Source organism: Poecilia reticulata, chromosome 16 (genome assembly GCF_904066995.2).
Source record: "Poecilia reticulata chromosome 16, P_reticulata-male-v2, whole genome shotgun sequence".
Taxonomy (NCBI): Eukaryota; Metazoa; Chordata; class Actinopteri; order Cyprinodontiformes; family Poeciliidae; genus Poecilia; species Poecilia reticulata.
In genome coordinates, this window is record NC_088845.1 from 1,539,612 (window position 1) to 1,567,394 (window position 27,783).

The window sequence follows — 27,783 nt, forward strand, 5'->3', positions numbered from 1 at the left end:
TAATCCAGAGTTTTCTGATATACAATTAATTCGTTGAAAGCAGAAAAAAGACTTAATGCATTTAAAAATATTGTTTATGCATTTGATAACTTTCAGGTTAAAGTATAAATTCTGTTTTCATGTGTTCATAGAATGATAATGTGAGCACAAGATGGAAGCTGATTTAAGAGCTTATATTTAATAATCATCCATTCATTCACCCTGAGCATTTTCACTTCCTTAAAGCGGAGCTTAGACTCGACCAGCCCTGCGGCTCTTTTAGCTGCTCCACATTTTAATCTACATTTATTTCCTCACAAATACAGAAAGTTTCATTGAATCGTGTTTTACTGGAGTCCCGCAGCTCTGCGCGCGGCAGGTGGAACATTATCTCCCCAGAAAGCTGAATAAAGCTCCTGTTTTCTCCTTGTGCGCTTAAAAAGCTGCTTTTGTTGTTCTTTGTGAGCAGGAGGTGTTGGTTTCATGAGAAGCGGCTTCAGAGTGACTTCACTTCCCAATTTTAGAGGGCGAGAGAGAGAGCGAGAAAAAAACGAGCCGTCATCCGGTTAGAGCGCGCAGCAGAAACTGAGTGCAATGGTTTGCGCCACAGAGGCAATGCAAGGCTGCATGAAGTGAACTGAGGTCAGAGGCTGAATTGGCTCCAAGTTTCTCCTCAAACCGACTAAATGCCAGAGGGCTGGAGGCTGCTGCCGCTGCTGCCGACATGGACTGCTCCATAAAGGTAAGAGGCGCCGCTGGAGCCGCTGGAGGCGGCGGGCGGGCGGGCGGCCGCAGCAGACTGCGCAGTGAGAGAGGCTCCCCACTCTTTCCTTCTGCTACAAAATTTCCTCTTCCTTCCCGTTCGTGGTTGTATGTCGGCTCTATAATAACACAGCTAACCACTGCATCTTTACACTCAGATAAAAACACTAATTGGTGGCCGGCTGCGCGCGTAAAAAGCGGAATCTGCACAAGTTTGCGCGTTTTTTTCTCTCTCTTTCTGTCTTTTGAGTTCTGCGTGTTCGCCGTCCACGGAGCCACTTTCAGAGGCACGGAGCGTGAATCTCACTCAGCTTTTTTAAGTATTATTTTGTTCTTGAACGTAACGGAAAATGGGCCCCTGAAGGACCGTTGGAGGAGCCAGATGCGCGCAGAGCAGGTGTCCCTGAAGGCGTCATGGACCGAACCGGAGCGGGGTGGGGGGGGTCCGCTCCCAGCAGCTAACTGGTATTTCTCAGCTCGTACCTGTCGGGTCCACCTGTCCTCCTGCGCTGCGGCTCCATGCGGCCTGAGCTGCTGATCCAACATTTACTTTATCATCTATTTTAAACTCAAAGCTGCTTGTTGCACAATAAGGAGAAAAAGTCCAAATGTAAAAATTCATGTTAAATTTATCAGTTTGAGTTTCAGCTAAAATATTCACAGCAGAACTGGAAATTATGTTTTTATTTCAGTTTTCTGATCAATTAAATGGAAACGGTTTACATTTTCAAACTAAATTACTAATTTATTTATTTTTTAACTTGGAGATGATTTTATCGGGTTGAAGGAAAAACCTTTTAATATTTTCATGTAAAACCAGAAAATGACAGTTTCTTTACAAAAACAATCCCTCAGATTGAGGAACTAATATTTCGCTCATTTCGTGTTTTTTTCCCCGACGAACTAAAAGGTTCTGATCCATTTCTAGGTTCGGTTTAATTTCAGCAGCGTGTGATTTAACTTCATTTCATTTGAACTTGTTCCTACTTTCTGCTGTTTTGAATCCGCAGCTCTGGCTCCGGGAATGTTTGCTGATTATTATTTTCCAGATGATTATTCTCCGGAGCAGATTGTGTTTGCGGGTTTATTTTAAGAAGAATTTATGGCTGCAAACGGGAGCGCTTGTCAGGTGTCGTTATCTGAACTCTGCAGGCTTCCTGTCTCAAACCTCAGACTTTCCGCACACATTTCCGCACCCTGGACCCGAGAACACACACACACACACACGCACACACACACACACACGCACACACACCCACGCACACACACACAAACAGTTTTTAAAAATCAGAAAGGCAACAAAGGCCGCGCAGAAAGAGTCGGTGGACGAACCGAACCGGGCCGCGCAGAGAAAAGCCCGCAGAAAGCCGCGCTGCCGCTCAGGCCTTTTGCACACTCAGCTCGCTGCGACTTTTACTTCTGCTTTTTGCGCCATGCAGGGCTGCGCCTTTACCCGACTCCATCTGAGGCCTCTCCTGCCTCCATTTGCTCAATAAATTCAGCTTCATATTTACAACAGGAACAAATTAGTTCAAACATTTTCAATCTACATTTTAAAAATCCAAACACGGAGCTCCGAGCCAGGAAATCTAACTTTCAGCTTCTTGAAAAAATAAAAAAATCCCCAAATAATTTTTCGTAAATTAAAACCAAATCCACGAGCTTCACTTGATCTAAAACATGTTGACGTCGTTTTGTCTGAAAAAAGCTGCACCAGAAATGCGTCATTTTTTTTTCTTTTCGTTTTTTTTTTTTGTAGATTTTAGTGTGAAAAGTAAAGAGTCGATGACCTAAAAGTGTCACAAACTGATGGATATGAATGCGGTTTTTATGCAAGAAGAAAAACTGAACCGCAAGCTGAGCTCCAGGCGGAGGAAGTCCTTCCTTCTTCACCTGAACCTCCAGAGCTGCTGTTATTTCTGCGGCTTTTACGCAGAAGTCGTTTAGAAAATCACAGGCAATTATTTATTTAAAAAAAGAAATCAGAGGTAACAGTACAAATATTTTTAAGAAGGTAAAACTTTATGTTATTATTATTATTATTATTATTATTATTATTATTATTATTATTATTATTATTATTATTATTATCTGCTGTCTTTCCATAAATATTTTTACGTCTAAAAACGTCAAATTGTTTTTTTTCTGTCTTTTCCGACAATTAAAAAAAAACATTTTATAGTAAAATTCGTACTAAATTTTATAGATTAAATTATCCCAAACTCAATTTTAAGTGGATTATCGTAATAAAAATGTCCAAAATAAGGAAACCATATGATTTTAAATAAACTGGGACATAAATGAAAACTAAATGTGCCCTGACTACAAAGAGAAACTTTAGAAAATGTTTTTAAAAATAAAAAAATAACAATTTCCAAGAATAAATTATGCGGTGGGGATTTAAATCTCTTAGATGTGTTGCTGCTTTTTCTGCTTCTCAATCCTAAAATGTTTCTGAGCCTGAAGATCATGAAGAAACGGCGCAGATATGCGCCGTTATGATGAAGCAGTCAGACATCTGCAGCCGCTGGCATCACGTTCAGAGCTGCTGCTGCTGCAGCTGCTGCAGCTGCTGCTGCTGCTGCTGCTGCTGCTGCTGCTGCTTTGGGCCACATGCATGATGCAACCCGCAGCGCTGCTGACAGCTCAGCCATGTTGTCTCTCAGCCATGTTGACTCGGTGTTTGTGCTGCAGCAGGTGAAAAGTGTCGAGCTGCAGCGCTGCGGGTTCAGGCGCAAAACATTTTTAGGACATCAGCTTCTGCCTCAACAGGGTCATGTTGTTTTTTATAAAGTTGTTTTGTGTCACCGAGCAACAGCCTGAAACACATTGAACAGGAAGTCAGTTGTGGCATCAGCGGTCAGGCCACAGTTTGGTATATTTGTATCAGTGTGCAGAGAGACGCAGATGATGGCGCAGATGATGGCGCAGATGATGGCGCAGGCCTGATTCCTCCTTCACTCTGCAGAACAAACGGCATAAATCCATAAGTCCGGTTAAAACAAGGAAACTCTCAGTTCACTGCTCTGCTCAGTCTGGAGTCACAAGTGAGTTTTTATCCCGCCTTCAGGCCAAAGTTTCACTTCTGCACAGAGTGAAGAGGCTGCAGGCGCAGAAAGGCTGACTGAGCAGCAGAACCAGAACCAGAACATGATCCATGTTCCACAGCGGCTCCGTCCTGCAGCCAGTTCTAGAGGAAAAATACTTTTAAGAGTTTTTGTACTTTTTACCTTTACTTGAGTTACTTTATTAAGTTTGATTAGTTGAGTAAAATGTCTAACTCCATACAGTAACTTCACTGAAGGAAGAACAAACCTGCAGCTTTTGTTAAAGTTTTACAAACTTTATATTAAAATAAATGTGGAGGTTTTTTTTTTTTGTCTTTTGTCTAATTCTGATACTTTATAAATATGTGATCTCTATGAATTATTTTCATCTCCATTTAAAATCTCCATATAACTTTACATTTAGGTCCATCTGATGATGTAATTTGGCAAAATTAAATAATTGATGTTTCCAATTATTTTACTCTTCAGTCGTTTCTTGTTCTGTTGAAGTTCTGCTTCTCCTGAGTAAAATGTGTGTGTTCCACACACACCTCCACCTGGAGCAGCAGCTGATATTTATTCAACATTCATTAGTAAACCAGATTAACTGGAGCAGTGAAACTTTCAAGGTTAGTTTTTTTTTTTTTTTTTCAAAGATGAAAGTTTAGCAGAAACTCACTGAGAGAGTTTCTCGCTCCTTGAACTTTCCCCCCGTTTGTCACGATACAGCGAGAAGTTTCTCTGTTTGCTGGAGAACCGGCAGCAGGTCAGGTAACCATGGCAACCGCAGAGGAGCTGCAGAGTTGAACCGTTATGGATGTTAGGCCAGAAGTTCGGTTTGCAACCAAACCTCAACACGGCACGTCCAATTAAACCGACCCTCCTCAAGGTGCAACGCGGTGGTGGCAGCATCATGCTGTGGGACAGCTCAGTCCTGGAGGAAAACCAGAGCATTCTGCCAGAATTACAGAATGGCCTAGTCAAAGTCCAGACCTAAACACCTCTGAGGATCTGAGGAGAGACGTTAAGCTCTCCATCCTGTCTGCCTGAGGTTCTGAAACAAAGATCGGACCAGGCGGTTCTGTAAACTGTCCGCTCGGGAGCACGCCACACTTTTCAGATTCTTTTCTTGAACTGTGAAGCTGAGGAATCATTTTCCTTCTACTCCACTTTGTGCTCATCTGATAAACTCGCCGACGAAATGAGGAAAAAGTTCAAGTGGTTTGAAAACTTTAAAAACTTTTAAATGTTTTTATTTTAATCAAAACGTCAGAAAAAGTTTGATCAGCCTGAAACATCCGGACATGGAAAAACTTTAAAACTAAAAGTTTAGATGGCTTGGAGATTAAAATGTTTACAGATTTTTTATTTTTTTTTACTTTGAAAAGTTTAAAAAAAATGTTTTAATATTAAATATGATATAAAAGATGCTCTAGTTTGCAGTTTGTTGAATTGTTGCGTAAAAATGACACGTGAGCGAAATGAAGCAACGATGAGCCGAAAAATCCAAGAAGCAACTTGTTGAATAATCTGGTGCAGTGAATCACAGAGATCCAGCTCAGCCTAGGCTGTGTGTGTGTGTGTGTGTGTGTGTGTGTGTGTGTGTGTGTGCGTGTGTGTGTGTGTGTGTGTGTGTGTGTGTGTGTGCGTGCGTGCGTGTGTGTGTGTGTGTGTGTGTGCATTCGGGAACGGGGGGTTTGGGTTCAACAGCACCAACTGAACATCAGGGTTCAGCCTCTGTAGACTTTTATCTGAGCAGCTCTGGGTGTCTGTTTAATGGATCTCCAGGTTCTAGAAGCTGAAGTTCTGCTGATCTCATGGACCCGCCCACGCTGGTTCTGCTGCTTCTGAACAAAGAAGTTATTTTTCAGGCCTCACTGAGCTCCGATACGTTGATAAAGAAACGTGAAACATGTTATCAGGCGTCTGCAGGATGTTTGAGGCCTGCAGCAGGTGCTGCCTCGGTCAACCTGCAGGGGGCGGAGCCTCACAAAGCGAGGTAATGCGTCATCAACTCATCTGAAGCTAAAGCTGATCTGAACATGAAGCTTGTTGCAGAGCCGGGAGCTGCAGGCTGCAGCAGTGTGTGTGCTGCAGCCTGCGGAGCCGCCTGAACGGCTGGTGCCAGGCAGTAAGATGTGGTTTCCAGCGTTCAGGCAGCAACTGAGCTAAAAACACAACAACACAAAGGGCGAACAATGCGATGGCGGCACTTCAAACGGCCTGAGCTCTCCTTTCTGTCCAATCAGCCCCCCCCCCTCCCCACATCTTTTTTCAGAGTTGTTTTGCAGGTTTAAAATGACCCACATTCGTACATTGTGCCCCCTCCCCTCCATTTCCTCTCCCTTGGCCTGTGCCAAAAGGTTCCTGTGCACATGGCGGCCCGGCTTCCTGCAGGCCACTGAAAAAGCTCAGTGCTGACGTACGAGGCCTGAAGACAATGCTGGGCTCCTCTAAACAAACACGCATCGCCCCCCCACAGCCCCCCCCCCCACCTCCCCCCGCCTCCATCTGAGGAGCAGAGAAGAAGAACGGGCCGCTGGATGGAAGTGCCATCACAGGGCGGTTTGTGGAGGAACACAGGAAGACGGAGTTAAATCTGAATTAGACTCCGCCCTGAGCCTCCACCTCCCCCCCACCAACCCCCGATCCTAACGACTAAATAAAAGTGTGGTTAAGGTTACTGATGTCATGTGAGATTAGAAAACCTGCTGGCTTCTTTCACACTATTTCTGAGCACCAAGTTTCTCATGTCGCTGCTCAGAGTTTTTCTTAGAGGCTTGAAAAGCTGCATCAGTTCAGCAGAGTCTGCTTCCTTTCTGCAGAGGAAACCAAGTTCAACACGTCGGACTGGATCTAAACAGAAAGCCTCTGACGGTTTCCTGTCAGGCCTTCCGAATCTGCACAAAGTAACAGGAACCATCCAAAGTCCAAATCAGTCCAACAGAATCCAGATTAATCCCTGTAATCTCAGTTAATCTGACAGTGGTGTGTCTGGACTGGGAGGAGGCCGGAGAACCCAGAACCTTTTTTTCTGCATTTGTCTGAAGAAACTTTAAATTTACTGACAGTTAAACTCAACCTGTCAGGAAAGACAACAAGTTCCTGTGGTTCTGGTGCAGCAACTGGACCAGTCGGAACCAGAACCTCCGTGTCTGGATCTCCAGGCAGCGGCTCAGTTCAGGTCAGGGTGTGAAAGCTGACCCACCTGGTCCGGGTCGGCGCTGAGCAGAACCACAGAGTCACTCTGGTCGAAAGAAACTTCAACTGTTTTTAAATATTCATTCAAGGAGAAACGATAAAGTCTAAAAACAGCCGATTTAATAATCTAAATAAATCTTCAAGAAGTTTCACTTATTCAGAAAAGTCTGACATCATTTCCTGTAACCTGCCAGAGATAGTTTCCATGGCGATAACAGTACAAGCTTTCAAAACACAACAACAGTTTTTCTCAGAGAAACAAACAGACAGAAAACGGTTTTACGCTTCGACTTATTTTTCATTTCATGCAGAAAACCGAAAACTTTTCTTGAGCCTCTTCAGGAAAACCTCAGATAGTTTCCCAGAGGTCATGACCTTTCTAAGGTTTTGGTCAATTTCAAATATACTGAGAAACAGAATTGGAATAAAAATGGCGTCCATTTTGAAATTAAAGATGGCGGACCTCCAATAAGACCTAACATGTTGAATTGAAAACATTCATTTCAATTTCCTCAATGGTAATTTATGAGCCACACAAGATCCAGTTACTTTACTTAACAGAGTTTGGACCTGGAGGATCCAGTTCTGTGGGATCCTGGTTCAGATTCTTCTGTGGCAGGCGATGAAGTGATGAAGTAACGGATCCAACAGCTGAGATGAAAGCTGACAGCATGTTCCAAACACTGACATCCTGCAACACAGAACACGTCCGTCACCAAAACACACTTTTAAAGTTAATGTTTTTATTAGAAGTCACGGTCTAGTCCAAGTTTCTGCTAAACGCCCAAACCCGTAACAATGGCGCGTTTCACTTCATTTTCTGCTAAACTTGTTCATCAGCTGAAGTCGTACCATTCTATGTAATGTTTATTAATCGACATTTTAGATATTAAAAGTAAATTCTGACTTCTGAAAATAAAAAAGCTGAATAAATACAATGAGCTGCTTCTGGAGGCTAAAGCTAACGGCTAGCCTAAATGAAACCAAATCAGATTTCTGCTCCAGTCTAATCTCACACAGCTTAAATATCTGAAATATTCCAGGGATTCAAATGATTTAACTAATTACTGAACCTGGATATGCACACCACCTATTAGTGCCTTTATATTGTTTTATGATCATTAAAAATGATTATAACATTTATGTTTAAAACCCCAAAGAGCTGAGCCTGTAGCTGATTAGCCGTCAGCTATCGTGGGATGTTCCTGAACCCTAAAGTGGAATCAGAACCTGTTAAAGTGAATAACTGGAAGCGGGTCGAGTCCTTTCATGCTAACGCACTCATAAGTTAGCTCCTCCTTTGTTATGCTAGGAGGTGAGACAGAGAACAGGCACAAGGGGAGGAACAGTCAGAGCTGAGCCCCGCTGGATCCGGTTCCCTTCACTGAACCCTGAATCCCATCGCTACTAAAATGATTCCCCAGAAATTTTTGAATTGTTTAAAAGTGAATTCATATTTTAGCATCTTTAGTTAGCGGAAAACCTTTATGAAATTCAGAACAACACACTGAAATGTATTTAAATTTAAAATGTATTTCTTAAAAACGTAGTAAACCAAATTTAGATGAATTTTGAAAATATAAATAGCTTCTATTTTAACATTTTTATCCAAATTACCAGAGAAAATATGATGATCTCAAAATAAATGGCGCTACAGTGAAAACCTCTTTGACGTCACCTTCTCGTTGAGTCGCTTCGAACCTGTTCTGGAAAAACTGAGCTTCATGGATCGTGACCGTCTGCCGGTTCTGTGTTGGGCAGGAAGCGCTTTCTGTGGTGACTGAAGATCAGCCCATATTCGAGCCGAACTTCTCCGCGGCGCCCGCCATGCACATGAAGAGCGAGATGACGTCACCTGGCGGCTTCAGCCAGGCCTCCAAGCCGAGCCCCGAGCCCGCCGAGTCGGACTGGGTGGGCTCAGCGGCGCAGAACCCCGGAAAGAGATCCGAGCACGTCAACGGGACCAGGTGAGTCAGGCCAGGGCCGCGCAGAGAGGCGGCGGGGGTGGGGGGGTTCCCGGATGGGCTGGCTGCCGGTGTGGACACCCGGGTTTTTCCAGACACTCAAATTCTTTGTTTACTGTTCAGGATCCAAACGGGCCGCTCCGATTGTTTCTTTGTTCTGTTTTTAACCCGAACTGCAGGAATACACATTATGGCCGTCAGAGGAAGCAATTACTAACGGCCAGCGTCTGAATGTCATTTACAAATAAAGACGGGATGCATTTAATATTAAACTAGCATGTTTAATAGTTAATGGTTGTAAATCAAATCTCTGGAACTATTTTCATACTAATTTGAATAAATCGTCTCTGGTTTAATCTCTAATGAATTGTTCTTCATATGATCTCGTCTGTATCAACGCTGTATTAATATGTACTAATATGTATTAATATGTATCAATATGTTAATATGTATTAATATGTATTAATATGTATTAATATGTAACCCCGTGTGGCTCTAATGTTTCTGTGCAGCTTTAAGCAGCTGCTTTTACTGCAACAGGAACATCAAACTTCACATGAAGTAAAAAACTGACTCAGCTTTCATATCGCAACTGTCGGACAGAAAGTTCATGTCTCCGCGCTTCGTTGGAAGCAAATTCACGATAACTGATCGATAAAGATTATTTTCATTAGAATACGACTAAAACTAAGGATGTGAGGTTTTTACCTGTCGGCAAAGGAAAGAATAAAACATCTGCGGTGGAGAATGTTGGTGGCTAAAAATAAAAGCTTGTTTATGTGGTTGAAGTCATTTTCTGTCGTGGTCACCTGCTTAGTGGGAAAGTTTCGTTCAGATAGAAGCTAATTTTATCTCCCGTCACCAACAGATAAAACACAGCAAGAGGAAATGCACTAATATTGCAAAATCTTCTGTGCAGCCAGAGATTAGCGGCCGCAGTTTTTCCCCCTCCGGGTTTGATGAGCTTCAGTTGCTCCGCCTCAGTTCAGATGAAACACCTGAAATCGGCAGTAATGAGGGGAACCGGGTTTGTGTTTCAGCCGCGGGTCTCCGGTGGACTGCAGCATCACCAAACGGTCCCGCCACATGAGCAGCGACGGGGCGCCGCTGCCGTACCAGGCGTCCTACCCGGAGCGGGTCAGTCCGCAGACCGCCACCCCGCCCAGCAGCAACCCCACCGAGGAGAAGAGGGTCATCGTCCCGGCAGGTGAGGCCCGCCGTCTCCCATGAGTCACAGCGAGGTTTCCCAACCGCTGGCGAACTGAATCACGGATCCTCCTCCTCCCGCGGCCTGCTGCAGGCTGCAGTGGGCTGCTGCAGGCTGCGGCGGGCTGCTGCAGGCTGCGGCGGGCTGCTGCAGGCTGCGGCGGCCTGCTGCAGGTTGCGGCGGGCTGCTGCAGGTTGCGGCGGGCTGCTGCAGGTTGCGGCGGGCTGCTGCAGGTTGCGGCGGGCTGCTGCAGGCTGCGGCGGCCTGCTGCAGGTTGCGGCGGGCTGCTGCAGGCTGCGGCGGCCTGCTGCAGGCTGCGGCGGGCTGCTGCAGGCTGCGGCGGCCTGCTGCAGGCTGCGGCGGCCTGCTGCAGCATTTAGCTGCTCAACCTGCTGCAGCGTGACGAACCGTTTTAGGCGCAGATATTTTAAATCTTCCCAGCTTCACGTTTCTGTTCGGTAAAGAAATAAATATAAATAACCTGCATCTGATGCTTCTTAATAAATCATAAAACTAAAGTTTTATGAAAGTCACAAGTACAGCGGTCACATAAATTTTGCTGGACGATAAATGTCCCAGCAGTTATTGAGATAAACGATAATATTGATGTTGTGAGACCATTTTCAACTAATATGGTGACGTAATAATGCAAGAACACATCGTCAAACATCAATAAATAAGGGACAGCAAGACATTTTAAATATCCAAAATAAAAAGCCAAAACAACAGAAACAATAAATCTAATTAATTATTTAGTGACTCAAAAAAAAAACCTGACCTTCAAAATAAAAGTCTTTGTTGAGACTGAAGATTTCTATCATCCAGTTTTCAGGTAAAGAGAGAAAAACGATAAATCATGTAAATGGAAATTAATGAGTTTGTTTCAATTTATCATGTGATTAATTGATTTCTTCATTATTGATTACTGATTATTGTGACAAGCCGACTCACTGATCTGCTCTTTTCCTGACAGTAAAACTCGTTTTCTTCTGTTGCCTTTATGTCACTTAAATGTTTAGAAAAATCCAACTAATTTTAACAAACAATAAAGTATTTTTTTAATTATTATGCAACTCGTCGGTCCAAAAGTTTTCATCCCCTGAGGCTAAAAGTTTTCATCTCCTGAAGCTAAAAGTTTTCATCCCCTGAGGCTAAAAGTTTTCATCTCCTGAGGCTAAAAGTTTTCATCCCCTGAGGCTAAAAGTTTTCATCCCCTGAGGCTAAAAGTTTTCATCCCCTGAGGCTAAAAGTTTTCATCCCATGAAGCTAAAAGTTTTCATCCCCTGAGGCTAAAAGTTTTCATCCCCTGAAGCTAAAAGTTTTCATCCCCTGAGGCTAAAAGTTTTCATCCCATGAAGCTAAAAGTTTTCATCCCCTGAGGCTAAAAGTTTTCATCCCCTGAGGCTAAAAGTTTTCATCCCATGAAGCTAAAAGTTTTCATCCCCTGAGGCTAAAAGTTTTCATCCCCTGAGGCTAAAAGTTTTCATCCCATGAAGCTAAAAGTTTTCATCCCCTGACCGCTGCTGATGATCGCAGCGCCGCCGTGGAGGAGCGCCGGCCCACTCTGCTTCACCAGAGTCCATTTTCTCTGACTGTTGAATCATGACCTCTGACCTTAACTGAGGCAGAGAGGCTCTAGATGTCCTTCTTGTACTGGTTCTGGTTCTCCATCCATGTGTAACGGTTCTAACTGGACTCCCAGAACCTGAGGAAGCTCTAACCGACGTCTGTGACTCCGTTTCTCACTTGCTGCTTTTTTAGATCTTATGACCTGCTTCGTGTTGTCAGACGGGTCCCGGCCTGGTACCGATCCAGATGCTGCTGGTGAAAAACAAATAAATAGGATAAAAATGAGATCTGGATGTTCAAACAGGAGAAACCTGAGAGGATTTGTTCCCCACAAAACATCCACGGCCAGTTTCTTCATTTGTTTTTGCGTTTTGTTGTAAATCTCTTTAGTTGTGATGAAATCAAATCTTACACAACTTCTGCTTCTGATGACATCACAACAGGTCTGACTGCCTCCATCTTTACTCTTCACTGGTTTAAAATCACGTTTGTACTTTATTATTATGCATTTTCTTAACACCTGAAACTCAGAGTATCTGTTTTTTTCCTTTAAATAAATAATATGTAAAAAGTAAGATATAAATGAAAGGATGAAATATGTTTTTACCTCATTTAAAATTTGAAATAAACTAAAACTAAGAGTCAAACATCAGGAGTTACAGCAGCAGGGAGCCGCCTGGTGTGATGTCATGAGCCAGAAAACGTTCAGTCCAGAATTAGTCGCGTTTTTAAGCTTGTTTCTGTATTTTAGTGAAAACCTGTAGTGGAAATCCTCACTTCCTTAAACGTATCAGTTTTTGTTATTGTGGTCCAGTTGTTGTTAAAATGAAAAACACCACCAGCTTGTAGCTTTAACAGCAGACATTTAACTATAAAATTAGATTTTTAAAAAAAAGAACATAAATATGGAGAAAAGTTGGAAAAAGTTTTCAGATACATTTCCAGTTTTCTTAGGAATGTCTGATTTATTCCAGGTTTTAAACTCTGTCCTGCCGCAGCCAGACTGAGTCACCAGCCGCGTTTCTCTGCTGCATAATGGCCGGATGTTGCGTCAGGCGGCGTGTGTTGAGCGAAACAATCAGCTGCCCAGGGCGTGGCGCCCCTCGCGCTGCCGTCCAGCTTCACATGACGGCCGCATTGTTCGCTTCTGGAAAGCCGCGTCCTGAATCACACTGGAAACATTCCACTGGCCCAGTCAAAGTTTTACTGGCAGGAAACTCCAGCATTCCTCATGATAATCCACAGGAGACTTACTGAGTCAACATGCAGACTACATTCATCCATTCATACTAAATTTTAATACTTTTTCAGGTCAGTGAAAAAGTATTCACACCCTCAGACAGGTTTCTTCTATTTTCGCTGTTTGGTCACTGAAGGTAACCTAAATAAATAAAACAGCTGATTATTAAATGATGACTTCATTTAATAAGGGACAAAAGCTCCAAACCAATCAGGCTGTTTGTGAAAAGTAAGTGCACCCTAAACCCAACCACTCAAATGGGATATTTTACCCTTTTAATCAGTAAAACTAAACTGATTTAAGAAAAATGGAGTTAATGATTTACCAGAAGGCCGAATTAGTTTCATGGTTTCTGTTCCTGTTAATAGAAATTAATCCGTTTCTTCAGGATACCTTTCATTTTAAAATTAGTTTGATAATCTGAAATATTGAGATACATTTTTTATCCATTTTTTTTATTTTTACAAACATTTTGTGACTAAAATTGTTTATTTGAACTTTTCAGTGTAAAATGAAATGTTTTATAAGGAATAATGACAGAATTATAATAAAAAAATAAACAATAAAATTAGGAAAATATCAGAAATTGTGCTTTTACAAGTTGAATGTGTTTATATCATTATTAAATAATCAAATTGATCTCGATCCTTTTTCCATTTAAACCAGTTTGATGTTGGATCAGGATTCTGACTCAGTAAATAAATGAAAAGTTTTCTGTCGACTTTGGCAGCTGTAAAGTCCCACAGCATGATGCTGCCACCACCATGTTTCCCATAGTGTTGTTAGATTTGAAAACGAGTCACTTTGAATCTATAAATATTCTTCCCACCATAAAACCATGCAGATCTTTCATGGTTTTAATATTTATCTCTGTGGATCGTGACGCTGAGCTCTGATGGTTCCCTGAATCACTTCCTCTTCCACCCGGGAACCCGCCTCAACAACCGGACCTTCAGTTCAACCGATGATCCTGCAGATGTTTAGAAATGACTCCAAACGGTTTTCACAACTTGTAGCCATTTGAGATTCTCCTTCCTGGACGTTTCCCGTTATCATCGGTCAGAACTCAGTGCAGCTTGTTCAGCTGAAATCCTTAAATGTGACGTTACTGATTCTGTAACATTGGCTGCATTTACAGGTGAACCATTCATTTTACTAGAGATAAAGACCAGATGTTACCTTCTATTAATGCATATTAAGGAATGTTTTGTGTTTAAACTGATAAAATGCTGCAGGTCTAAGCATGTTAGGGCAGTTTCAGGTATTTTTGTTTTCACTGCTTGTCTTCAGCTCGTTCTTATAATCAGCATCAGAATCACAAACATCAAGTTTCCGTTGTTATTCAGCACTTATGCTGCTGCTCAGCTTCTCTGCATGACTCCATCTTTTTTCACTTTACCGATGTTAACGCGTCTCAAAATACAAATACATGTGCGTCATGAATTAGCATGTTCAGCTTGCACCTTGTTTGCATTTAGTAGAAAACCTGCTGCAGTAACCAGCTCCTGTTTCTATTCAGTACTTTATGATCATTCAGATTCTCTCCAGAGTTCATGCAGCTCCTCCTCCTCCTGCTCTGCAGACCCTGAGGTTTGGACCCAGGACCACGTGCGGCAGTGGTTGGACTGGGCCATTAAGGAGTACGTCCTGGAAGAGGTGGACGTCTCGCTCTTCCAGGCGCTGGACGGCAAGGCGCTGTGCAAGATGACCAAAGACGACATGATGCGGCTGACGTCGGCCTACAACGCAGACATCCTGCTCTCTCACCTCAATTACCTCCGGCAGAGTAAGACCCCCCACCCCCCCAGTCCTGCTCTGGTTCACTTCATTACTCAGAGATGAAGCTGAAGCTGAGTTGAGTCTTTATTAAAGCGTTCTTCAGGTGGAGATGAATCAGCCACCTTTTTTTTTTTTTAAAGTAAATTAGAACTTATTTTAACCTTTAATTCAGCAGAAAAACAAAGATTTTTCTTGCATAAAACATTTAATTCAAAGTAGTTAGATAAGTGGTAGAAATCAAGCCGAACGTTCACACAGCGCGGTGTGAAGATGTTTGCAGCAGAACGTTTTCAGGTGCATGAAGCTGTGAACTGCTGCACTGGAAACGATGTTTGTGGTCGTCGACTCCTCAGCCTGGTAAACATGCAGGTTCATGATGAATGTGACTTTTGCTGCATGATCCTGTCATGTTGCTGTCGATGCAGCTGATCTGCAAATCACTGCAACAGTCGCACTTAAGCTGCTTTTCAATAAGTAACTCCAGCTGAGGCTGCAGAGCCGTCTGCAAACCAGCGGCTCATTTCTGGATTCAGACGTTTGGAGCAGGAAAAACTTCAGTTTTCTTCGTCATGTGTCGCCGCAGGTAGCCCCACGTTCTCGTACTCCACAACGCCCACCAACAACACGCCTCCACCACAGCCTCCACAGCCCAGGCTGCAAGTGAAAGCAGGTGAGATTTCCACTTTCATCACACAAAAATCTAAATGCAACCTTACATGTTAGCTTCTGAGGAACTGCAAAGGTCAGACGATTCTAAAAGAGTTCAAACAGTTTGACATCATTTACCTAAAAAAAGCTAAACAACAAAAAAAACTCTGGTCAATTTTAGGAGTTCAAGCAAATTTTGCTTCAGTTGCTTGATGGGTGTCCCTCAGGGACGTGTGTTTGGGCCCCAGTTATTCAGCCTCTACCGTATTTATGTTTAACATTGTTTACATTCATGCATGTTGGCAGAAAGAAACTGGAAAATCAGTTTGGTCTTTCAAAATGAGAACTTTTCTACTTCTCTTTTCTGAATGTTTGGGACAGAAAATCAGCAGATATTCACTGAGGTTCACTATTTTAAGCATCTTTATGTCACTTTGAGCTCATACTTTAATTTAAACAAGAACATTTTTTTAACAACCAGAACCAGAACCAACTTTATCAGCCAGGATTCTTCTGACTGTTACCGACTTCCAGGTTTCTCTAAGATCTGAAGTTCATTTTTATTTTCTTTTAAACAGTCAAAATTATTGATTTGAACTTTGTTTTAATTCAACACTTGAATCTAAAAAAAACATCAAGAAAAAATTTGTCCTGCATAAGTTTTTGGTCAAATAATTATGATTTTCCATAACAGTCTGAAAACTGTCTGCACTTTAATACATTTTATTTAATCTTTTCTTTTGGAAATTCGGCTCATTGTTTGATATTCTAAACGGTTTAGATGGACTCTAAACCTCTGAAGCGAAATCTGGCTTAATGGTGAATTACAGAGTCTAATCCTCCTTCCTGGACTAGTTGTGGTGATTTGCAGGTTTTGTTTCTTCTCTGATGTTCACAGATCAAAACTGTGACGCTTAGTGAGAAAAGGAAGCAGGAAATGGAGGAACTGAATAATTAAAGCTCGTGGAGTCAAACATGTGGTGGTGAAAGTCAGGCTCAGGTGGTTTGGACGTTCACAGAAGACAAATATTGGAGGTTAATTAATGACGAAGCTGGCAGGGAGGAAGAAGGCGGAGGCCACAGAACGGTTCCTGATGCACAGACTGAGGTTAGCAGAGGGTTCGGTTGGGGTGAGATGGAGGAAGACGGTCTGTGGTCAGCTTCACGCAAACACTGATTCAGTGTTTTAACATTCTGCAGAACATTTACCTGGCAGGTGTAGAGGAAGACTTCACAGAGCAGCTTCAGCTGAACGCGCGCCGTCGGCGCAGAGTTTCACACGTTTGAGCAGAATGAGTAACATCCTGGAAACGTTCGGCTCAGTTAAATACAACTGAGATCAGCATCTTCATTTAAACAGCGTTAAAGTGTTAATGGACGATGTGGATGATCTGCAGGATGAGCTGCAGTTCGTCTCCATGTCAGGCCCGTCTATCTGCTGGATGGATTAGAAGAACTTCCCCTCAAGGAAAGGAGTCACTTCGAACTTTGCACAATTCAAATTCATGCAAAAGATCTTTCTGCGTTTCACAACTGCCACCATTTCCTGTGAGTCACGCGGTCTGGTGTGAAATAAAACTCAGAGAAAAGCTGTAAGGAACTTTCTTGATTGATTTAGGGATCTAAGAATAACGTGTTGAGTTTCAGAAACACGTTAACACGGTATCGAAGGGCTGAAGGGCTTCTTTGCACGGCACAAACTGCTGTTGACAAAAACTGTGACGAGTCCAAAACTCAACAGCCAGTTTCAGACAGGAAACAGCTGCGCCGTCACAGGAAATGGGGGGTATGGGTCCTGCTCCTGGGACACAATCCATTTCATCTGCTGGTGGCCCGAAACAAAAGCAGGCTCACCCAAGAAGAGAGTCTGGGTCATCTTCAGAGCTCCGCTCTTATCGGGTCGGTCTCCGGTTGCTTCCTGCCCCAGCAGAGCCGGCTCCACTTCAAACACGTTTGGCACCAACGTCCAGTTCATCCATTTCTCCCTCTTTGTGTTTCTGCAGAAAGCAGTTTTGATGAGATCAGCCGCAGGAACAGCTGGCCGACCAACACCATGACGCCCACGGTGCCCAAAGGTAGGCAGCGAGGCCGGCCGTGTCACGGTTCACTCACGCATGAACACGGAGCCACGTTTGCATAAAAATGTTTCGCAGCGGATGATCAAACGGCTTCATATGTAATACATCCACCTTCTGGTTTCCAGGTTCTCCAATCGAGCACCAACACAACAGCAGGGTGACGGATCCAACGCCCAGAATCATCCAAGGTACAAACAGGTTCTGCCTTCACTAAAGCCACGTTATGGAAACAAAGAGAAAGTTACAGACAGGTTGGGCAGGTCTGATCCAAGATGGTTCTCCTTGATTTCAGAAGATCCTAAAAAGCCATCAACTTGGTGAGAGTCGGTCAGGCTGTGCAGGTTGAGACCAGGCAGCTAAAGCTGCGTTTCCATTACAGATCTGTGCAACACTGTCAATGTTAAGCTATGTTGGAAAAACATTGCAATTGTGGCGATTCCATTAAATAAATTAAAATCACAGGCGAATAATTTTGTTCACGTGAAGAGTCTTTAGACGTCCTCCTGCAGCTCCTTCCTGCCGTGCGCCAGCAGCAACATCTGGCTGCTGACCAGGAGACTCGTGATGTAAAAACAGTTTCCAGGGCAGTTTTGTAAAATCAATTTTGATATGGCAAAAAAAAACAAAAAAAAAAAACAAAAATGGTAACCAGCTTCCCTGATTTCATCAGATCCAGAATGAGAACTTTGTGAAACCTGAAGGAATAATTTACTTCCACATGTTTAAAATACTGTTGCTTTGTTTCCTGCAGACCCGTATCAGACGTTGGGGCCAATCAGCAGCCGGCTGGCCAATCCAGGTAAGGCTCCCAAAGCAGCAAACAGAAAACACCCACATGAAACAAATGAGGCCTTTACACTGTCTGCTTTGGCAAAATTATTTCAAAAATTAAAACAAAAGGGCTGGCAGAGTTCACGCCAGGACCAAGGATCCGGCTGAATAGTCAAACCTCCAATCCATCACGTCCTCGACCTTTGACCTTATTCTAGGAGAAAATTTACAATCCACAGGAGCTCGACTGCTTCTACTTTCAGTCAGAGCATAATCTCCTTCAAAGTTTCATCCATGAAGGATGGTCCGCCGTTTCCTCAGATGGTCTAGGAAGCATTGAAGCTCATTTCCTCCACATGTAACGAAGCCGTCCAGCTCTTATCGAGACACTTCCAGGTCATTTCACTCCTTCACAAACCAAGGACTATTCAGCCGGACTCGAAACCTGGCGTCCATCTCACCAAAGTGACCGTTTGCCCTTCTGTTTCCTCACAGAAGGCCAAGTCCTGAGCTCATCCAAGAACCGAACAGGCAAACAAAGTCCGTACAAGCTGCCTGACCCCAGCGCTCACAGGCCTGTGGGTAGGTTTCTGCCCCAGCTTCCTGCTCCTCCTCCAAGCCTCACAGTGAAAAGGTCACATTTGGTGAAATGAATAACCTCTGACCTCAGAGCTGTCTGAGGTGGCTGCTTGTGTACTTAAGATGCAGAAAGAATAAACCTGTATGGCATCTTAATAGGACCATTGTAGATGTAAGGAGAACATGTTCACCAAAAACTCAGACATTTTTAGATCTCAGAAATTTTCTAGAAAAACAAACAAATTCCTTGAGCTCTAAAAGTCAACAACGTGAGAGAGCCACCAAAAAAAATAAATAAAAAATTCTGAGCTTGAGAAATTTTGAGAGATCTGGAAATTTCTAGAAAAAAAAAAAACTTTGAACAAAGTCGAACATTTTCCAGAAAAAACCCTCAGATTTAGAGCAGTCTCAGAAATTATCAAACAGATTTTCCAGGTCCGTAAAGTCAAAATGTTTTGACATTTGTACATTTTTGTTCTCGCAAATGTTTGACTTGGAGCTCAGAAAAGTGAGTTTTGTGGCAGAGGTTTTCTGTTCAGTGGTCCGAACCGCCGCCGTCCCGCCTTGGCCTAACGCTCCGTGTCTCTCGCCAGGCTCCGGTCAGATCCAGCTGTGGCAGTTCCTGCTGGAGCTGCTCTCCGACAGCAACAACGCCACCATCATCACCTGGGAGGGCACCAACGGCGAGTTCAAGATGACCGACCCGGACGAGGTGGCCAAGCGCTGGGGCGAGCGCAAGAGCAAACCCAACATGAACTACGACAAGCTGAGCCGCGCCCTGCGCTACTACTACGACAAGAACATCATGACCAAGGTTCACGGCAAGCGCTACGCATACAAGTTCGACTTCCAGGGAATCTCGCAGGCGCACCAGAACCACGGGGCGGACGGCGGCATCGTCAAGTACCAGACTGAGATGTCTTACGTCCAGCAGTACCACAGCCACCAGCCCAAAATGAACTTCATGGGCGGACATCCCGCTCCCATGTCCGTCTCCCCTGGGAACTTTTTTGGCTCCCCGTCGCCGTACTGGAACTCGGCCAACAGCCCCATCTACCCCGGGTCGGCCATGACCCGACACCCGGCCGCTCACTCCCACCTCAGCTCGTACTACTGATGACGGGACGATCCGGGGGGGAACCCGAGTGCTGAACCTGAGCTGACCCGTCTCAACCAGAACCAGAAGGCAACATGACGCTACGGTCCATGAGGCATTATCACACTTCCCCGCTCAGAACCAGAACCGGGGGTTGGACTCGGACTACGGACGGCACAGTGTATGCATTCAGTTAACATTTCCATTCAGTCTGTAAGTAGTTTTGTTTGATAGCACCTGTTAGCCGTTTTATGATTGTTCTATCCAGTTAAAAAAAAAAAATAAGTTGTCACATTTAAGGATGACTTTTTGTAAAACAATCTGTACAGAATCTTTTTCATGAAACAATAAAACATTTATGCATTATCTGTAGCTAAAACAAGCCTTTGGTTTCTTTTGTTAGGATATTAACATCTTTTAATTTAGCTAGTAAAAATAAACTTCAGGGAAACTAAAAGTACTGATCAGTTCAGCTGATCAGTTTCTGGCCCACAAATACCAGCTTTAGCTCATTTCTATTTAAAATACTTTTCCAACTTTCTGGACAATTTGACATTCAAACTGTGAGCATTTAAATGTTCATAGTAAAAGAAAAAGCTCAAAGTTACAGAGCGGTGAAAAATATCTATAAATCAAACCCAACAGAACCACAATCTGCATCCTTCACTCCGTTATCAGACACATTTTAAGTTCTTGCTGCACATAAACATCAAACAAGCATCAAATTTACAGATTCTTCGCATTCTTCTACACAATCAAAAATATTTCCAAGCAATTATTCATCCTAACTACAGGAGGAGAGGAGACGTCACACTGTGTGGCATAGAGCAGCAGGTTCAGCTCTGCAGTAAGACGGATTTCACCGACATTCAAAATGATTCCAGCTGACATTTTAAACCGTGATTAGCATCTTAGCCTTTAGCATGATTAGCATGCAGAGTTTTTAAGTTTGTAACACAACAGACTTTCTTTTCTTCTCTAGAAGTTTAAAATTCCACTAAATTTCTGAACACCTTGGACTTTTCCTCTCCAGTAACAACTTCCACACTGAAGAGTGTTTTCTCTGTTGGTGCATTGGCGTGGCGCGTTCACTGACCTGGAACACATCATTTAGCCTCTATCCGCTTGTCTTCCCACCGAAGACAAGCAGAAAAAAGTTAAAATCTTTGTGGTTTTACTTCCTGGTCAGAAACAAACACTGATTTCGCTCAAATATCTGTTTTATTTAACATGTTTTGCAAATCAACAATAACTTAAGTCAAAATAAAACAGGAGTTTAAAGTCAGTTCACCAAATTTCTCAGTCAAAAATCAAAGATGCCGTCAAAGTTTGAAGTTCAGAGACGTTCTCCTCGCCCTCCACCAGGGAGGCGCTCTTCACCCACCTCCTCTTCCTCCCCGTTATTCCTCTGGTGGCCGTCGTGTTGCTCTCCTTGTTCAGAGGTTTGGATTTCATTTTAGGATCTATGGTCCACGACGTGCTGCTGACGACTTCAGTCTCTGGATATAAAATATATATTAACCTTTCAGTCAGATGCATCACTGATCTCAAAACAGCTGCGTTGCTGAAGTAGGAAAAATAAAATATCTGCATATAAAGGAAGTTTATTAAGAAGAGCTGATCAAAAACGGTTTGTTTCTGTGGAATAAACCAGAATGTGAAAGACATCAGCACTGAGAATAACCCTGTTCGTTAGTGGAGCTCATGTTTTTGGGAACTTTGAACTGAACAGAACCGTTTTTGGGTAACGTGGAGGGAACTGGGCTCCACGCCGATTCATTCAGGTTTACGCTTCGATTTTCAGAATCAAACTTCATATTTCATCTGAAAAACCCAAAGAACTTCCTTCAAACTGGCAACGTTGTCTGTGCTGCTCCTCTCTCCCAACACTATTCAAATATTAACCAACAACCTCAGAACAGAACCACTGCTGGAAATCGAGTTGGACCGGAACCAAAGCGACAGGAAACCTTCTGCTGGAGGAAAACTTTCATTATGTTCACTAAAACAGCTTTAAGTTTGTTTTAGATCATTAAAAACTGGATAATTCACAACAGACCTGCAGATTCATCCGGGCTGCAGCTGGAATCGCAGCAGTTGCACACAGAGTTGGACCCGAACAGCTCCACCCACCTGCAGAACGACCAGAACCACGAGTCCATTCATCAAAATGAGATGAATCATTATTTATTTCTGTGGAAAATAATCCACCAACCTTCTGGTTCTGGTGTCATAGTTGCAGGACTTTGCTGTCGGTGTCGGTTCTGAAGCGCTCACCAACATGCTGCAGTGCATGTAGAGCTGCAGCACAGGAGAAAAACGCATTTTTATTTCACCTTTAAAAGCTGCAGCAGCTTTTTTAACACGAACTCAAAGTTTGAGATATTTCTGCTGACCCGACCCGTCACTCCCTTAAAGACGAAGGCGTCGACAGAAAACCTGACGGCGTCGTTTCTGTGTGGGATGAATCTGGAGCGGCTGTTCTTACTCTCAGCCATACATCTGCACCGTCAGGAGAGGAGAACCTGTCAGCGTGGGGTCATTTAGAAACCTGAAAACAAACGCCGCTCAGGTTTACCCAAAGTTAGTGATGACTGGAAACTGAGGCGTGGAGGTGGGGGACTCCTCTGGAGTCGCGTAGCAGGACAGGACGTAGAGTCGCTCATCTCTGGACAAAGACTGAGCCTCAGCGGCGAAGAACACCGGCTGACCGAGGAGAACGTGATCCGACCCGGAAAGCTGCTTCCACTGGGCTGGAGGCCGGGTCAAACACACCGCAGGGAAATCCAGGATTTTATCATTTAGGGAGAAATAAAGAGCTTATTTAATGATTTTTGACATTTAATTTGAAATATGATTATCAACTTCACGTCTGAAGTTGTGAAATATGTTGAGATAAAGTCAACAGATGGACTGTGAGTGAATAAAATTAAGAGTTCTGTTAATTATTCCAATTTAGAAAGAGAAAGTCAGGAGAGATTGAAGAAAAGCAGTAGAATGGAGATCCAATAGCCTGGCACCGCCAGCAGGAACTTAAAAGCTCTCTGTGTTGATCTCAGCTGTCTGTAGTTCAAACACAAAGAGCAACTTTGAAGAAAACAAACTTTGTCTTTCATCCTAAAGGAAGCTGGAGTCAGAAGGATCGTTACCGTTTCTTGGAGTCAGAACAAATTTAGCCACTTTCTTCAGTTTTTTCAGGAACTTCCACATCTGCACCTTGGGAGAGTATCCAACTTTATACGAATAAACAAACCTAAACAGTCAAAGAAAAACAGCACAGAACCCAACATGATTTCAGCTCCGTGATAAAAGGCCGAGTTCTTCCCGTTTCAATCCGACCTGTTAAAATAACAAGCCACCGGCACGCTGAACGGCGCCGTTCGTCTGATTGGTCCTTTTGGCTTCGGAGGGTCGTAATGCAGCTTGTTGAAGAAAACCATCCGATTATTGATCATCTGAAAGTGAAGCAGAGACGTTTTGATCTGAACTGCTGGACTTGAACCTTTGTATCTAAAGCTGAGAGACTGGATCTCCTCCTCTAGAAATTAAAATAAAACACCGATTGGAGTAATTACCAAAATTAAAAACATGTTTTCTCCACACATTTTACTTCTGAAGAGTTTTTAACTAATTTTCTGTGCAGTTTTTAAAAACACAAATAACGATCATTTAAATATTTTGGCGATCTGAACAGGAATATTTACACCATTTGAGTTTTATGTCCAAACATTTGAAAAAGCTTGAAAACTTTGAAACAATAAAAACCACAGATTAAAGGATCAGATTAGAAATGAGCTGGTATAAAAGCTCCATCTGTTCAGTCACAATATTCAGTCTAAAAGCTTCAACCAGCAGCTTGAATCGTCTTCAGGTCACTAAAACACAGATAATATTTATGTTAAGTTTTTATGTGTTTATAAGGAAAATAATCTTGTAATTCCTTCATTTTCATGTCGATCGAAGCTGCACTTCGAACATGCAGTCGTTTCGCTTTGTGTGTTTCTTCCTGGTCAAACTGGAATCAACAGGTCAGACCTTAAAACAAAACTGGGAAAACTGGGAACTGGATCCCTGATTCCATCAGATCACGCTGTGGTGGATTTTTAAAGCATCCCTGCTGCGTTTCAGACTCACGGTACGCTGGGTTCCGCACATGCGCAGATCATATTCGAAGTAGAGGCGATCCTCAGTGGACCTGCTGACCCCGCAGGTCCCCAGCTTCAGGTGAGAGCCCGGTTCCCCGGAGCCCAGGACGCTCCGCTCCACCTGCAGCTGCATCCGGTTGCGCTCACAGGAAGTCCTCACGGCGGCCCCCGACACGCTGGGCGGGCCGCCGGCGCGGGGCCACACCGGCAGCAGCAGCTCCCGGACCGGCCGCGGCAAGCCGCGCTGCCCGCTGCCTCTGGCCGGGGAGAAGAAGTCCTTCCGGACCAGCGGCAGGTCGGAGTCCAGGTACATGGGCAGGCTGAGGTGGGTGTGCTGCAGCAAGGTGGCTGCCTGGGCCCCGGGCTGCAGCGGGGCGGTTCGGTTCGGGCTCTGGACCGTCTGACGGGCGCAGAGCAGCAGGAGCAGCAGCGGAACCATGATGAGAAGAACAAGGTCCAGTCATTTGACTGAGGCTGCGGCGCTGCTGCCTCATGATCTCACAGTCCAATTAGGAACACCTGCAGGTGAAAGGACGGCAGGTGGCGCCACTCACTGGCAGCGTCAGGTAATGCAGCAAACTGATAATCCAAACTAAACTAGAGATTATCTTTAAATGTAGATTCAGAAGAAAATTTAAGACAAATTTCTTTTGCTTCTGAGGTCTGCAGTTAAATCTGTTACGTAAAAGTAATTAATGATAAACTCCTTCACTGCATAATAACAGTTTATGTTCATTTAATATATGAACTTTAGACAAAAAAAAACAATACACAGTTTAAGTAAATGTATTTATTTATGTATTTTAATATTCATGGAGTGTGTTTTTAACTGTTTTTGAATTTTGGTAAAAATTACAACAGTTTTAACTATTTTCTTCTTAATCTATAAACACAAAGCAGAGAAAGTTCAGACTTGACCAAAATAATGCAATAAAAACCTAAACATTGTTGACAGAATGAGTCTGATATTTTTCTGCAGTTCTTTTTTTGTTGCTCTATTTTATTTGCTGATGTCTGTTTGTGCAACATAATAACATAAAACGTTTTTGGGACTTTTCAGACTAATTCTGTAATATTTGACCTAACCTCGTGTCAGTGCTGCCCTCTAGGGTTGAAGTGTGGCTACTGCAGCTGAATGGTCCTGTTGGTTCTAAAGGTCCAGCTTGGTTAGTTACACTTTAAGTAAAACGTCCAGTTTGGTGCCGAACTCCGCATAAAGTGAAAGAATTTATCAAAGTCCAACTAAAATGTGCAACTTCTCTTTGATTTATGGGTTTTACTGAGATTATTTCATGTTATTTTGAATTTAATCCACAAACCTGGACACAAAAAGTAAGTCATATAATTGTTGACTGAATGTTGGAGCCAAACCTTTTTTCTGGGACATTTAAACATCATGGTAACGTTCCAGCATTTATCCAGCCTCAGACTCTAAATCGTTTATCATAAGCATATAATCACATTTCAGGCACAAGATATTCTTTCATCAGATGAGTTTTAATATTTTGGCTCCAAGGAGGATTTCTGTTTCCCTCCGGTTCAGATTTCCTGCTTGACTTTGTGTTGCTCATAAATGTGAATAAAATACCAAAACAGGAAAAGCTCAGTTGGTTGGAATCATTTCTGAAGTTTCTGCTGTTTAATTCAGAGAGTAGTTTTAGTTTCACCTGAAACTCTGAAACATGTTGTATCTGGAATCAGAAGTATTCGCTCCCTGGGTCGTTTCCATGATGCGTTCATGTCCTTCTGCTCACCAAGCGGAGCCCAGAGCCAGCAGGGGCAGCAGGGCCGTCCAGAGCGGGGGCCCGGCGGGGCGGCCGGCCACGTTGCACAGGTGTGTGTTGCAGCATTCGTTGATGAAGGTGAAGTTGAGACCCAGAGCGTACTTTTCCCCGGTGACTCCACACAGCGCGGGCAGGACGCAGCTCTTCTCGTACAGCACCACCCGCAGGTCACCTGCAGAACCACCGGGTCCATTAACTCGGGTTCCATTGGCTTTCACCCACCCAGCGACCCGAGGGGAGCTCACCTTTCTGCCCCACGGCCCGGCTGGACAGGCACAGCTGCCCCAGCGGACACTTCAGAGGGAACCGGATGCAGTCCAGAGGAGAGACGGCCGGAAACACGCAGGTGTAGCAGAACAGGGAGACTGGAGGACAGCAGGCTGCATTGTTCATGCTTTTAATGATGATATAACATAAAGTGACACGGTGTCATATAAAGCAAACAATAATCAGATTATTTTCCAGTTAGCAGCTGAAGCATCTTATTTCCAGCTTCGTTCCCTTCATGAGAATTTCTGCCTGATTCTCCACACTGAGATCCTGCTGACTGCTCAGAACCGCTCTGCAGAACCTCACTCTAAATAATAAACCATCTGTTTATTGTTGCTCAGTCCTGTGGGAATATAAAACAACAAGAACTGCATGTTTTATGTCTCAATGATCCCATTTATATTCAAGGACTGAACAAAAACTGAAGAGAAACAACCAGATCGATTAAAAGTCAGAGATTTAATCCAGTTGTTTTAATCATAACTTTTAATTATAATCATGCTAATTATGTTATATTGGCAGATTTCTGTGAGTCTGCACACAAACGGATCCAGTTGTTGGTATTATTCTCACCCACAGCTGGAGGGAAGCACAGGAGCAGCAGAAGGTGGAGCATCATGGATGGTTTCTGTAGCGGAGGGAGGATGAAAACCTTTCCTGCGGTTCGGTTCGGTCCAGTTCCTGTAGTTTGGTTCCTGGGGTCCAGTTCGGTCCGGTCCAGTTCCTGTAGTTTGGTTCGTGTAGTTCGGTTCCTGGGGTCCAGTTCGGTCCGGTTCAGTTCCTGTAGTTTGGTTCCTGTAGTTCGGTTCCTGGGGTCCAGTTCGGTCCGGTTCAGTTCCTGTAGTTTGGTTCCTGTAGTTCGGTTCCTGGGGTCCAGTTCGGTCCGGTCCAGTTCCTGTAGTTTGGTTCGTGTAGTTCGGTTCCTGGGGTCCAGTTCGGTCCGGTTCAGTTCCTGTAGTTTGGTTCTTGTAGTTCGGTTCCTGGGGTCCAGTTCGATCTGGTTCAGTTCCTTCGGTTCGGTTCCGACAGGCTGCCAGCTGTCTGCATGCTGAAGGCGCTGGAGCAGCTCAGCTCGTCCACCCGGCTGCAGGTTCTGACCGTTGGACTCAACTGGTTCCTCCTGATGTTCTGATGATCACTCACTGAAGCCCCACCCCCACCTACTGCTGATTTCATTAGTGTCCTGGGTTGATCTGTGCAGCTGCAGAGGAAATTTTCTCCTGCTCAGCGTTAAAACAAGCGGCCAGTTCAGATCAGCTGGTTCTGTCGGCCACTTTCTGTGTGACGAAGATCTACGTTAGCAGGCAGCCTTAAAGACACGGCGGCCTAATTAAATCAGGATTCTTCTGTTAATGAAGGACGTTGAGTCGTGGAGGAGGAAATCAAGTGACCCGCAGTCTCATGACTGGAAGCCTCAAACTGAAGCTGACTGAGAAATGATTCTGCTTTTGGTTCATGAGGAGGAAAAACACAAATAAATGCTTAATAAATATTAGCTTTATTATCTGAGGATAATTAATCAACCTGTTCTGATCTGATCTGTGTGTCTCAAGCTCCAGAGAGGAGGTTCAGAAAGCTGAAACCAGAACAAACCTGGTCACAGATCAGAACCCGGCAGAGAACCTGGAGGCATTTAGACGCCACGAAGAAGATTCAACTGCTGC

General features: G+C 43.7%; 3 protein-coding genes and 1 long non-coding RNA gene across 8 annotated transcripts; 1 reads left to right on the forward strand and 3 right to left on the reverse strand.

Moving 5' to 3' along the window:
- Positions 1-513: 513 nt before the first annotated feature.
- Positions 514-20,292, forward strand: fli1rs (Fli-1 proto-oncogene, ETS transcription factor-related sequence). Of its 5 annotated transcripts, none has more exons than XM_081597167.1 (10): positions 514-721; positions 8,751-8,956; positions 9,994-10,160; positions 14,507-14,755; positions 15,332-15,418; positions 17,400-17,471; positions 17,600-17,662; positions 18,226-18,273; positions 18,741-18,827; positions 19,418-20,292. In XM_081597167.1, exons 1-10 carry the CDS (start codon positions 704-706, stop codon positions 19,939-19,941), a joined length of 1,521 nt encoding a protein of 506 aa, XP_081453293.1. In that variant the 5' UTR covers positions 514-703; the 3' UTR covers positions 19,942-20,292. The 5 variants fall into 5 exon arrangements, with proteins under 5 accessions (XP_081453293.1, XP_081453295.1, XP_008429241.2 ...); XM_008431019.3 differs by having other exon boundaries at positions 518-721; positions 14,552-14,755; XM_081597168.1 differs by lacking the exon at positions 514-721 and adding an exon at positions 819-1,206.
- On the reverse strand, positions 7,093-8,806 carry LOC108166984 (uncharacterized). Its single transcript, XR_001777388.2, has 2 exons — positions 8,668-8,806; positions 7,093-7,680 (listed from the first exon to the last, which is right to left on the reverse strand). It is a non-coding gene; the product is annotated as an uncharacterized LOC108166984 (long non-coding RNA).
- Positions 20,293-21,122: 830 nt separating the features above from the next.
- On the reverse strand, positions 21,123-25,424 carry zp3d.2 (zona pellucida glycoprotein 3d tandem duplicate 2). Its single transcript, XM_008431023.3, has 8 exons — positions 24,055-25,424; positions 23,260-23,375; positions 23,070-23,173; positions 22,499-22,673; positions 22,317-22,422; positions 22,136-22,221; positions 21,980-22,053; positions 21,123-21,419 (listed from the first exon to the last, which is right to left on the reverse strand). The coding sequence occupies exons 1-8, from the start codon at positions 24,502-24,504 to the stop codon at positions 21,220-21,222; spliced, it is 1,311 nt and encodes a 436-aa protein (XP_008429245.1). The 5' UTR covers positions 24,505-25,424; the 3' UTR covers positions 21,123-21,219.
- A 119-nt stretch (positions 25,425-25,543) lies between these two features.
- On the reverse strand, positions 25,544-27,254 carry LOC103477736 (uncharacterized; the record flags this gene model as incomplete). Its single annotated transcript, XM_081597170.1, has 3 exons — positions 25,544-26,021; positions 26,095-26,229; positions 26,693-27,254. Coding segments are annotated over 3 exons (903 nt in total), but the record flags the coding sequence as incomplete, so codon positions are not given.
- Positions 27,255-27,783: the final 529 nt, after the last annotated feature.

What these genes read in the sequence shown, in the direction of transcription:
- zp3d.2 (XM_008431023.3), bottom strand. Translation starts at nt 24,504, where the DNA reads ATGGTTCCGCTGCTGCTCCTGCTGCTCTGCGCCCGTCAGACGGTCCAG. An exon ending in TTAAGGGAGTGACGGGTCGG is followed by an intron (nt 22,222 to 22,316) that starts GTCAGCAGAAAT and finishes CCTGTGCTGCAG; the next exon opens with CTCTACATGCACTGCAGCAT. An exon ending in TATGACACCAGAACCAGAAG is followed by an intron (nt 22,054 to 22,135) that starts GTTGGTGGATTA and finishes GTCGTTCTGCAG; the next exon opens with GTGGGTGGAGCTGTTCGGGT.
- fli1rs (XM_081597167.1), top strand. An exon ending in GAGCACGTCAACGGGACCAG is followed by an intron (nt 8,957 to 9,993) that starts GTGAGTCAGGCC and finishes TTTGTGTTTCAG; the next exon opens with CCGCGGGTCTCCGGTGGACT. An exon ending in CCTCAATTACCTCCGGCAGA is followed by an intron (nt 14,756 to 15,331) that starts GTAAGACCCCCC and finishes GTGTCGCCGCAG; the next exon opens with GTAGCCCCACGTTCTCGTAC.